The sequence below is a fragment of the Lagopus muta genome, chromosome 26 (assembly GCF_023343835.1).
Source record: "Lagopus muta isolate bLagMut1 chromosome 26, bLagMut1 primary, whole genome shotgun sequence".
Classification (NCBI taxonomy): domain Eukaryota; kingdom Metazoa; phylum Chordata; class Aves; order Galliformes; family Phasianidae; genus Lagopus; species Lagopus muta.
This window is the reverse complement of record NC_064458.1, coordinates 2,866,615-2,879,228: the sequence shown is the minus strand read 5'-3', so window position 1 is coordinate 2,879,228 and position 12,614 is coordinate 2,866,615. Positions and strand designations below refer to the sequence as shown.

The following is a 12,614-nucleotide window of genomic DNA, read 5'->3' as shown; positions in this document are numbered from 1 at the left end:
GCTCGGTGCTCCCGCTGCCCATTGAGGTCTCTGGGGTTGATCCCTCCCATTGCCTAGCACAGCAATATGGCAGGGTGGCATTTGCTGCAGCTGAGGTAGCTGACATCCCCCTGGGCTCCCGGTGGGCTCGGCCGGTTGCTTTTCTCCTTCCACCCACCAATGTGGGCTGGAACATGGAATTGAAAGCAGTTGACGTGAGCTTTTCTGCTGCTGTACCTGCAGGAGACCAGGACACATCTCTGAGTCAGTTAAAAACAACATTTAGCAAACGAACCGGGCCCAGGCAGAATAATGAGCCACTGTGATGACTGTTTCTCTCAACACCTCCCACTGCAATGTCCCCATTGCCCGGCGTGGGGTGTGCGGGATGGGAGCATCCTCAGTGCTGCCGTGCTCCCCAGCAATTCCCACTGCAGCTATTTCAGACAAGCCCTGGCTGCGTGGTTCTGCCCAGTCTTGCACCGCAGCAGGCTGTGAGAGCACAGCATAATGGTTCTTCCCTTGGGAAATCCTGCCAAGGGCATCGGAGTGCTTTGTGAACGAGGATGGATGAGGCGCCGCGATCCCCCTGTGAGGCAGAGCAGATTACTTCCCATTTTGTAGACGAGGCAAAAGGCACAGAAATGTCCCCAGAAGCTCAGGAAGGTCACAGAGCAGGGAATGGCACCCAGGAGTGCTGGCTCCTGATCTCCGAGTTTAAATGCTAAATCCATCAGTTTCAATGAGCTGCCAGCAAGGACCAGTTCCAGTGCGTTCCTTGGAAGATGATGGGGCACCAAGAGAAGAAGGGGAAACGTTTGCAGCTCAGTTCCCATCTGTCTGTCAGCTCAGAGCACACACACATTCAGACATCAGAGCTCAGTGAGCTGATAACCGCTCATTTATTAATCTCTGGTAACTCCATCTACCCTCTGAGCTCTGAGCACAGAGCAGAGGTGATGCCCTCAGGACACGGAGATCAGTTCAGATTTCCCTGATTCATCCCACGATGCCAGAGCACCTTATGATAAATGTTCGGTGGATTTTCTACGGCATAACTGAACCCAGCTCCCTCCCTACAGCCCTGTGAGCTTTAGCAGAAGGCACATGCACACCTGGTTGCCTGAGATTTGCACTCTGAAAAGCTCTGCAGCTGCTTTGTGCACCGCTGACACCCCCTGGTACCAGCACACAATGTGGGAGAAGAGCAGGACTGTGGACTCCTTGTTTTTGTCCACAGTGCAGAAGGTGGGAATCAAACTGAGATGATTTCTCATGGAAGTCTCAGTGTAGGGAATGTGCTGAACCACACAGTCCCACCCCAAAGGGCCCTGCAGGAAATGAAGAGCACTGGAGGGACAACAGCCACAGCCAGGCTGCTGACCCAGGGCACTGTGCTCCATTAATCCCACAGCATCACTAACCATGAATGCTTTAATTCTGGCCTTGCAGGCCTTCTGCTTCTCAATAAAAGCCAAAAGCAATTTATGAGCACGCAGGCAGCAGTGAAGCTGGCTTGGTGGGGCTGGTTGGTGACTGTGCCCTGGGGAGTTGTGGCACGGGAAAGCAGTGGTCCCACCTGGGTAGGAACAGCACACACACGTGTCCCATACACTGGTTTGTGTCACAGGCAGCAGGCAGCCTCCTGCATCAGCCCCCTTGGAGTCACAGAATCATAGAATCGTTCAGGTTGGAAAAGACCTCAGAGATCACCAAGCCCAGCCCCAACCCACCCCCTCCATGCCCTCTGACCACATCCCTCACTGCCACGTCCAGGAGGTTCTCAATCACCTCCAGGGCTGGTGACCCCACTGTCCCTCTGGGTAGTCTGTTCCTGCACTGGCTGGGAGATGCAGAACCTGCAGGGATGCTCTGGGAGTGTTGGGGGAGCACTGGGGTGTTGGAAGATAACCCAACCCAGAACTTTGGCTGTACAACCCCTGCTGGGAGATGTGCACCCCAAGTGGAGAGAAAACAAACCCCTGATTGATTGACAGTCGTCATCCTCCATTGAGCAGGACACCAAGATCCATGCTCACACCAAGGAAACCCCATGGGAGGCTGTGGGGCTGCCTGGCTGAGGAGAGGGGTGGGCAGCTCATCAGGGCAATGGGGAGCAGCTGGACCAGCAAGTACAAATGGCTTGGTGCTGAGGGTTGGGCTAGGCTAGGTTGGTGTAGTTCAGGCTGTGGGGCTGTATGGAGCAGTCAGCTAAGCCTTGCACTAAACTAGATTGGGCAGAGCTCCTCCAGGTACTGTGGAGTAGATTTTGGTAGGCGGTGTTGAATGTGACATGAGGGATGCCTGACTTTTCTCTTCTCCTAGGGGCAAATGGTGACCAGCAGCAAGCCTGGCTCTTTCTCCAGCAGGTTCCTGCACCAGGTGCTTCAGCTGGGCTTGATCAGGTCCCTGGTAGGTGCTGCTCCTGCTGCTGGGGTGGTTTGGAGGTGAGGGATAGGTGGTAGGGCCTTGATGCTTTGGTTTCTCTGTCATATCCTTTCTGCTTTTTTGGTCTCTTTCCCCTGCTCTGTGCCCCATGTGTGCTCATCTTCTTCCCTTCCCACCCTAGCTTCATTTCTGCTTGATTTGTTCTTGCTCTCCTTCTGCTAATGCACTGCAACACTGACATTTCTCTTCTCTGCACTGGAAGAAATGGGAGATCTCTGGGATGAAGTGTAACCCTGCTGGTGTCTGTTGCCTGGCTGAAGTCCCAATCATAGCATTGCACTGGGAGGCAGTAGGGTTTAAGGGTTTCATTGGGGTCTCATGTTGCAAATATAATTCTCCTTGTGTTTACAGCTGAAGATACTTCAGAAAGTATCAGTTTGGGTTGGATTTGTGGCCCCCATGGAGGCCATCATCAGCAGGATCTGCCCTGTGCAGTCTCCCCATAGACCCACACGGTTTGCCAAGAAGCGCCGTGGGCGCCTGACGCGTCTCCTCCTTGCCTTCATCCCCACCAGGATCCAGGCAGTCCTGGGCCACCTGCACACAGACTGGGGCCAGAAGAGCAACGTGTCCAAGGGTGAGAGCTGGGACCTCCTGGAGTACTCAGATGGTTTGCAGCCTGGAAACTTTGGGTTTGGAGCTCCTTTGCAGGGTGGGAAAGTGGGAAGCGCACAAGTATTTGTTCTGTGTGTGTTGTGACTGCACCTCCCATGGATTCCTGCAGAGATCCGAGAAGCTCTGATCAACCCATCCAGCAAAGCAAACAAGAGGAAACGGGATGACGTGGCTCTGGAGGAGCAGGAGTCCTGGGTGGTGGTGCTGGAGAAGGACCTGCCAGAAGATGACCCAGAGGACCTCTCATATGAGGTATCGTTTCTCAGAGGCTGAGCAAGTTAGAGATGCTTGTGAGTGGTCTCTGTATCTCCCTGGTGGACTGGGATTGTCACTGTGCAGAGAGCTGTAAGGTGGTTTCCTTTGACGTACACTTTTTAGGGGGCTGCAGGCTGTCCAAGGAGCACTTGAGCATTGTCTTCAGTGTTTGGTGCCCCCCTTTGGGTGGTGTCCCAGCAAAGCAGCACCTTGGCTGCTTGTGGCAGCTCCCAGCCCTGTGGGGAGGGGGCAATGCATCCCTCAGGGGCACCTTTTCTCTCCCCAGCCCTCAGAGGTGAATACAGACACTGAGGAGTACGAGTCCAAGAACAGTACAGAGACAGACCTGGAGTTTGAAGAGCATGAGGGAGCCATTATGTTGAAGGAGGCATTGGATCTCCAGGTGAGTGGGCAACAGATTCAGTCCTGGGGGGTTTAGCAATACTCAGCTGGAAGGACACTTCAGTCCTTCCTCCTGCAGCTGCAGAAAGAGGCTTCTGGGATATGTTTATGGAGTCACTCACTGGTGTTCTGTGCTGCCCTTCCATGGAGCTGCAGTCTGACCTTTTCCCCTTATCTGCAGTTGAATGATGTCCAACCCAATGGGGATAACCCTGAGCCCTTGGCCACAAGCTCAGAGCAGGGGCAGGAGGACCCAGCTGCATCCAGCAGTGCAGAAGATGCTTCAAATGATGACAGTGGTGACAGTGACACTCAGACACCCCAAGATGTGAGCAGCAGGGATAGCAGTGAGCAAGAGGCTGACGTGGAACATGAGAGCAGCAGTTCCTCACAGTGTGGGGTAAGAATTCTCATCTGTGCATGTTTCAACTGCCCTCCCTTATTGGGAAAGATATCCCAAGCTATCAGTGCTTGAAGGGGATTCAAGTTGGGAAGATGTCCCCAGGCTCTGAGCTTTTGGGGCAGCTCTCTCTGCAGCTCCACTGTGCCAGCAAAGCAAGGGTTGTTAGGGCTGTGACCGCCCTTTGGGTGAGGAGATGTCATGTCTGGAACTGAGGTTGCTGGGTGTGCATGGGCACCTTCCTCCCCTGGTTGCCAGGACTACCAAATACCACCTGAGCATCTTATGCTGGTTTTCAGGTCAACTCTCTCTGAGCCAAAGCCAGTAGCACATCATGAATCCCTCATGACTTCCTGTAGAATAGAAAGGCTTTGTGGGAGAGTCTTTATCACAAGCAACTTAGCAGCATTCCTGTGCTGCTCCATATCCACCTGTCCCTGCAGCACTGGCTGATACCATCCCAGTTCCTGTGGATCTGGTGCCCAGCTCACAGGAGGGTGAGAAATTGTGGAGTCCATCAGCTCAGTGTGAATGCTTGCAGCTGTGCTCAAAGTTAATTTTCCCTCCTAGGGTCAGCAGAAGCCCTGATCCATGGCCCTGAACACTACTGTGGCTGTGACATGCCTGCTGCTCTCTACCTATACTTTAGTGTAAGCTGCCATTTAATGATTATTTTTCTTTGTTGAACTCCATAATAAAGTTACCCTATTTTTTCACATGATTTGGGATGCAGTTGGCTGTTGGTAGCAGGACCTGGCATGGCCACAGTTATGGGACTGGCAGTGGGACCATCTGCTCTGATCCTTTCCATGGTAGGGAGGGTCTCTGTCACTCCTGGAAGTGACGGCTTTGGAATACTGTGGTGTGTGATGGGAAGAGGGAGCAGAGCAGTGCTGCTGTGAAGCAGTACCCAAGTGTGGTCACACCAACTTATCTCAGATATCCCTAGGCTGTCCCCAGAGGTGCAGGATGGGTGTTTGGCACACAGCATCCCCAGAAACACAGTTTGCCTTTGAGATACTCCAATAATTTCATGTGGAGTCTGTGCTGCTTGCTGAGCCCTGAGGATCTTCAATCGTACGTGGGATCCTCTCCCTCCAAATGAACCCTACAGATGACTTTGGTTCAGTACGAATGGTGAGTCAGGGTTTGGAGGTGCAGATGGGATCTGAGGTCCACAGACAGCCACTGCCTTGCAGTGACACAAATCTGACCACACATCTGCTATCTGGAGCAAGTGACAGCAGCTGAAGCTGCAAGGAACAATGCTCCAAATGCGAGTATACAAGTAGGTACAGCCTGGGGTGTCTGGCTCTTGCTGGGGGGTTATGGCACAGCTGCCCCCAGCCCTGTTTGCGTGTGTATTTGTGAAGGATGCTCCAACTGATTTAAAATAACCCTGGCATGCTGCAGCCCCCAGGCTGATGCTGCTCCAGTGGGGAACACCTGGGGCAGGACAGAGTGGCTTTCCTCCCGAGCTGGATTGGTTATTTGTGCAACCAGAGTAGTTCTATGTGGCGAAGCTCAGGTATGGGACTTCTCACCCTCCTCATGGCAGTGTCTCTTTAAATGCAGGTACGCCTCTCACCTTCTGTTAGCTGCAGCCACAGCAGCGGTGCTTTCATTATTGCTGAATAACAGCAAGATTTTTTTCCTTAAGGTTGATAATGATGCTGATACTGCAACTCATGGATGTGATGTTGGGCTCTGCACTAAGTCAATTGCCCCTTGTTTGTGCTCCCTGAAGCTAATTTCTCAAATCAGAGGTTAATAAAGCATTGCTCGGTGGCACACAGCTAGGTAAGGGCTTTTGTTTTTTTTTCTTTCTGAAATCTGTTGGATTTTCCTGCTTGCTCCTGAGCTTTGGGATGTGGAGATAAAGGGGAGGCTTTACTTGTTGTCTGGGTGCCAGGCTGCAGAGCCATTATGCCTCAAAATACAGCAGGAAAGGAGCAGTGCTGAACCCAGCTCTGAGCTCACCTGCAGCTCTGCTCACACCTGTCTGCAGCGAGGGGCATTCCTAAACCATCCCTGAGCTCTAAGCCCTAATTTCAGGAGAAAAGCCCACAGATGAGTGTGGAGGTGGTGAATGGCTCATTGGGGTGGGAATGAGCTGCAGAGCTTTATCTGAAGTGCTTCCTCCCCCCCCAGATCCAGTGCAGGTAGGTGCTGCGTGCCCATCGGTGTGGGGAGGAGGGGGTGAGGGCTCAGGTGACCTCTGGAGGGGCTGAAGGGGGTTGAATGGGGCCCACTGCTGCTGCAGAGTATGGTGGAACCCCTGCTGGTTTGTAGGGCTGTGGATGTGCTGTCCTGAATGCCCGCTTGTATGTGAGCTTGCTTTGCTGCCAGGTTTGTACATTGCAGAGATACACGTGTTGGTGGGTGAAAGAACACAGGAGCTGCAGCATCCTGCTCTCTAGGGGTGATGGAGCTGAAGCTGCTTGAGGTCTCAGCCCCTCTTCATGCTACAGAGAGGTGGAGGTGGGGGGGACCAAGAGCATGAAGATTCCTGCTGCTGCAGGGAAGAGCTCTCTGCTAAAGCTCTTTCCTAAGTGTCTTTTAAACACCTTTTCTGTTCCTCTCTGTTGTCTCTGTTCTTGGTGGCCTTGGAGCATCCCATGCAGGCTGACCTTACTCTCACTTAAAGGAGATCACTGGGGTGCAGGAGCCCTATTGGAGCAACTACAGAGCCTTTTAGCCTTGAGCTGAGCTCCCAGAGATAAGTGCAGCAAGAGCTTGCACGCAGTTATGCCATTTGCTGCCATTAAAACTGAGCTCCCTTCATGGGCAGGAAATATTCCTCCTTACCCAGGAGAACCAGAACATCCAGCCTCAATAGTTTTGGTGCTGAACATTGGGCCCTTCAAGAGGTGTGGAGCCAATGCCTGTTTCCATCTTGGTTGTGGCTCTTTGTAGAGGAATGATGCTGGGTGGCACGGAAGGACCAATGCTCTGTTGAAATGATGGAGATGAGGGTTGGAGGGCTCACTGCATGTCATGCTGTCAGCAAAACAGCACCGAAATCATTAGCCTCTGTGGTCAGGCTGCTGCTGCCAATGCCCAAGTGAGGAATGAGCCATGCCTCCCACATGCACTCCTTCCAAACAAAAGGGCTGGAAAATGAAGATGGAAGGAGAGCACACTGCAAACATTGCTATGCACATTGGAGAGTGACTCACGCGAGGAGGAGTAATTTTCAGGTCCAATTAGCTTCATCCATGCTCTCTCACAAACTCGCCATATTTATTCATCTTTTGTTCAAGATGCTGCAAATATTAGCTTGGAAATGGGGGAGGTGTTGAGGAATGCTGAGAGCTGTTGTGTGCTTCCATTCCTGGAGCTCTGTGGCTCCTCTACCCTTCTGAGCAGCTCTCAGGTTCACCACATAAAGCCTTTTTTTTTTTAGGAGCAGCCTGGAGCAAAGGGATCCAGGTGTGCAGGGATGGCAGGGCTGGAAGCAGCCTGTGTGCATTTCCCTTGCATGCACGCAGCCCCCAGGCAGGTGCCTTCCCACCAGCCAAGCATTGCTCATGCAAGAATGCTCCCAATCTGATAAATTCATATTAAAGAGACAGGACACAGTGGGGCTTTTAATTATAGGAACAATTGCCAAGGATTAATGAAGGCGGTGGTGTGATGAATTGCTGTTACTCCTAGAGTTTAATGCAGTTTTAGTGGTTTTTGTTGATGTGGAGTAAGGAGACAGTGCTTTTTTTGGGGGGGGGGGAGGGGGAGTGAGGAGGGGGTTGGATGCTGTGCATCTCTGCTCTTGTTCTATGTTTCTGCTGTGCATGGAGATGTATTTGTGGGCTTGGCTGGAAGGAGTTGTGAGTTTTGTTATGGAAGGAGGCAGGGCAGAAGGAGCAGAGTCTGTCCCAAAGCTCACAATAGCCAGCAGAGGCTGCTGCTCCCTGCAGAGCTCAACTCCTTGCAGCACCCCATGAGCTGTTCCAGCATCTGCACTCATGGCTGTATCCCCATTCCCTGCACGCTTTGGGGCAGCTGGTGGGGAAGATTCAATAGCTTGACCTGCCTCAAGCTGGGCTAATAACTCACTGTACAAGGCAGATTGCTGCCATCCTCACCTCCTCTTGCATTATGGGCAGGGGATGGGATGTAGGGATGTGCAAGTGGACCCGTGGTCCTTTGGGTGCTGCTCCCCTGCTCTGAATTGCACAGAGCTGCGATTGTACCTGCACCCAGCTGCAGGCATTCAGCTCACTCATTCACTGCCATCCTCCAAACGTGTCGCCTTCAGCTGGGAGTCGTGGGGTGCTGGGTGCCCACATCCCCTTGCCAAGCAGAACTTTTGTTTCCAAACAGTTTTTCCTTCCATCGAGGCTGTGGGTGGATTTGTTGCCTGTGAGACGCTAATAACGCTGGCGCAGTGCCTGGTGCAGTCTCACCTCTGGTGCTGACGCTCCTGAAACATCCCAGCAGGTTGTGGGATGGCAGCCTGGCTCCTGCAGCCCTTAGCATTCATGGTAACCCATCTCCTCCATGGCTAATAACCATGTGTGCTCACCTGGTAGCTTGTTCCTTAACCCTGCAGCCTCTCTGTCCTGCAGAAGCCAAGCTCTTAGCCTTGGAAACTGCACTTAGGTGGTAAGGAGTGATGTGTTAAAGTTTCTCAAGACTTTCTGCTTGTTGAAGAAGTCATCGGCTGTCTTCTATCCCAAATTAGGCCCTGGAGGCCCACCTGGCTTATGAATCAGATTGCACACCAGCATAATTTGCCTTGTCTTTCAACGTAATGGCTTCATCCCACTCAGAGGATGCGGAGCTGAAAAAGCGGAACTCCGTGTGCTGGTGGTGCATTCTGGATATGGCACGTGTGGGCAGTAGGAAGAAAATGCCTATGGCCTGGCACCTCGACGTGGCCACGAGTCACTGAAAGCACTTAAAGGGTATTTAGGCAAATCTGGCAGTGGCTGAAGATGTGTTCCTGAGCGAGCTGCATCGAGGCACAACTTCTTTCCCAAGATGATGTCTTGTGGAGTGATAGATGGGTCAGCAATGCTGCAGGGTTGAGAGAGAGTCATTAGAAATAGATGAGGAAGACGTGTCTTGGCTGGTGGCCCTGGCAGCCACTTGGGTCCTGTGAGCTGAGCTGTGTCCTGATAGCGCCATGCACCCGTGGAGCCCAGCAGATGCTTCACAGGTACAGCTTTGGGATTTTTGGTGTGATGTTGACCCTACTGAGTTTTTCTGGCTGGGGGACAAAGTGCTGACCCCCATCTGTGATGGCCCCATTGCTGGTTGGGCACCAGCAGCTCCCAGGGCTGCACTTGGCACGGCCACAGCTGGAGCTAGTGTGGAGAGCCTGGCTTTTCCCCCAGGAGATGGAGGGCACTGGGGACAGTTTCCATCTCATGGGTGTGAATGGCATCTTTAGCATCCAGGCACTGTAGCACCTGGAATCCTAATTGCCTGCAAAGCGGTTCTAATGGTATTTGAAAATGAGCTTGGAGTGCAGGAGGGATCCAATGCTGCGCTGTAAATGCAGGCAGCGCTCGGGGGAGGGGGAAAGCGGGGGTGGGAGCAGCTTCTGCATGCTGCAGCTGTGGGAAGGGGAATGTGGGCTGTGTGGAGTGGGGACAGAGGGGAGATAACTGCAGGGCAACCTCTGGTATGCCTGGTCATGGCCCTGATGTGGGCTTTGTTGGGGATGGAGAAGGGACTCGGGTCCCATCCAGCAGCTGGGGTGAACCAGGCAGCGTTTTGTAGAAAGCTGTTGTACTGGTGCTGCTCATCACCTCTGTACAGAGAGGAGCAGCTGTGCACAGTGATACCCAAATGCTCGTCCAAATGAGGACAGGCTGATTCCAGAACCTCTGCCCTATCCCATGGACACTGCAGAGCTCAGCAGCATGGAGGGCATCAGATGGGAAATAGACAGAAAAGCTCGGTGTGGGAAGGACCCTGAAGAAAGGCAGCACCCACGTGCTGTCTGTGGGTACGTGTGGCACTGCCAGGATGGAGGGCAGAGATCTGGGGCCATCTCACACCTCTTGGTGCTGCCCATTCCCATCACCTGTTCCCACAGGGTGGTTTGCGTGTGTTAGTGCTGCAGTGGTGGAGCTGATGCTTAGGGAAGGGATGTTTGCTCTGAAGCAGAATGGCTGTAGCAATAACCACGCTGCATGTCCAGCAGTCAGGGTGCATGGATGTGATAAAAGTGCACAATTTGGGCTTGATGGGTTCAGGAAAGCAGCCACAGCCTGTGCTCAGAGCTGGAGTTCAGAAAGTGACATTTCCCACCCCAGGGAGAACTTGGTCATGGACCTATAAAAGGGGGATGGGGTAACCCTCCTTTAGTCACCCTGGACTGGAAGGGACACCTGAGGCATCGGTGCACCGCACTGTGCTGCCCTTTCCTTGTGGCAGTCAGAAGGGGGAAAGGTCCTTTTCCATGTGCTGGGCTGTGTTTCTGCTCGGGACAGCTCAGAACAGCAGGTTCTTGGCTAAAGAGACTTTATTTTAGTTACCAGCTGCTTATTAAAAGTAACCAGGATTAGTCATGGGCCCCGGCTGTGTCTGCAGAGCGGGTACATCCGCCCGGCGCTTTGTAGGGAAACATGAGGTGAGATGTCCTTCCCCAGGGGGTCACGCTCTGAAGTGGATCAAAACCACGGCCAGGGAAACAACGGGGTCAGGGCAGAGAGGCACGGAGCTGCAGGGGAAATGCCGCCGGCCCCATGCAGCAGAGGGCACGGGGTGGTTTGCAATGGGGCGGTGGCATTGTCCCTGCTGTCCTTCCAGCCTAAGGACAGCGGCAGCCCGGTGTCCCCAGGGCACCCGGGGCCTTGCTGCCCGCGGCCATGCGGTGTCACTCTCCGCTCATGGTTGTGCCTCTGCAAAGCAGCGATCCTTGGGGTGGGGACTGGCCCCTCGCCATGACCCCAGCAGCAAACGGGTGCCAAGGGCAGGGCTCAACCAGATACCTGTAGGGGGGTTCATGGGGATGCTGGCAGCAGTTGTGGCCGGGTTCTTCTGGGTCCATCTGCCCTGTCCTGGTGCAGGGGCCGTGCACTGGGGGTGAGCATCACTCCCACTGTCCCTCTCCCAGTGCCAGAAGGGCTCTCAATGAAACCTCATTCTCACTTCCCTCGTTTCCACGGGGTCCAACGCCATGAGTTCTCACCCCCAGACCCACCCTGGGGATCCATACCTCCTTCTATGCATTACTCACCACTGAGAAGCTGAAGTCATCATCTGCTCCCACTGCTGCTGCATCCCCACAGGGGAGAGTGAGCTCCTATGGCTGCCCCAGAGCTGGCAGTGCTGTGTGCTGGGCTGGCAGGGCACCGATGCTGGGAGAGGGCTGGAAAGCTGCTCTGCTCCTCAATGGGAGGGCTTACCTCCATTCTTACTGTGGTTTGTTTTTTCCTTTAGTACTTTTCAGCCAAAAAACTCCGGGATTTTGAGCGTGTGCCAGATTTTTTTATTTTTTTTTTTTCAATTATTTTTTTTTTTCATAATCGTTTTGCTGAATCGGTGTGAAAATGACCCAGAAAGCAGTAAATCTTGTCAAGATGCTCTGTGTTGGCTCAGAACAGCGCCTCTAAAGAAAGCCCCTCCATGAGCCTGCTGGGTTCCCCAGGTGCGCTGACACTTGGGGACACACGTGGCCATCCCAATGCCCCAGACACCCCCCCATCTACGTTCTGTGGATGCAGCAATTCCCCCTTCCCTTGATTAATAACCGTGCAGATGGGGGGGGAATGCACTTTAATTGACTCTGTGATTCTGAAGCAATGCCTTAACGGCTGGGCTGTAAATAGCCAGAATCACCTTTCCAGCCTGGGGAACCAAAACAAAATGGGGATTGCTCTGGACACCCCCACAGGCCCCTTAAAACGGCAGCTCCAGCTGAAACAGCTGCATCTCGTGCTCTGATTTTTCATCTTTTATTGGGCACATCAATTGCTATTGTTTAAAGCAGCGCTGAGATTCCTTCACGCCTGTATAAATCCGCCAGGTTTAGCTGCAGATCCAGGGATGGAACTCAAAGGGGGAAGCCTGAGAGCCTGTGTCTGTGCTGAAATGGTAAACCCACAGCCTGGAGCAAATGGGGAGTGGGATGCAGCTGGAAATCTCTGCCAGCAGAAGCGCTGGGCTGCAGCACAGCACGGAGAGTAGAAGCAGCACTGATAAAACACCCGAAGTGGGAGAACTGTCAGCGTTTCTCCTGGCAGTGCTTTGCACAAATAGGAGCAGAGCACCCAGCAAGGTGGCCCAGGACACCGGGCTGTGCCTCTCTCCTTAGCCCTGCTGGCTGTCCCTCAGTTTCCCCATCGGTAAAATGGAGGATGTGTGCCAAACGCCGCTCGAAGACCATTGACAGATAGAGGGAATGTAGATGAGGAGCTCGGGTGATGCTGGCTGTAATGCAACAGATAGAGGGCTTGAGGCTGTGTACTTCAGCCCTGTGAGCGTGACGAGCAGCCCGGCCCGAGCGCGGCTGAATAAGGCACAGCCAGAGTTCTGTGCTGGAAGGAAATGAGCCCCGAGG

The 12,614-nt window shown here is 53.4% G+C and overlaps 1 protein-coding gene across 1 annotated transcript; it reads left to right on the top strand.

The window, feature by feature from the left end:
- The first annotated feature begins 2,142 nt into the window (after window positions 1-2,142).
- On the top strand, window positions 2,143-4,820 carry LOC125685122 (uncharacterized). The gene is made up of 7 exons (XM_048927936.1): window positions 2,143-2,231; window positions 2,305-2,391; window positions 2,779-3,004; window positions 3,152-3,294; window positions 3,584-3,700; window positions 3,881-4,099; window positions 4,670-4,820. Exons 1-7 carry the CDS (start codon window positions 2,178-2,180, stop codon window positions 4,685-4,687), a joined length of 864 nt encoding a protein of 287 aa, XP_048783893.1. The 5' UTR covers window positions 2,143-2,177; the 3' UTR covers window positions 4,688-4,820.
- The last annotated feature ends 7,794 nt before the right edge of the window (window positions 4,821-12,614 follow it).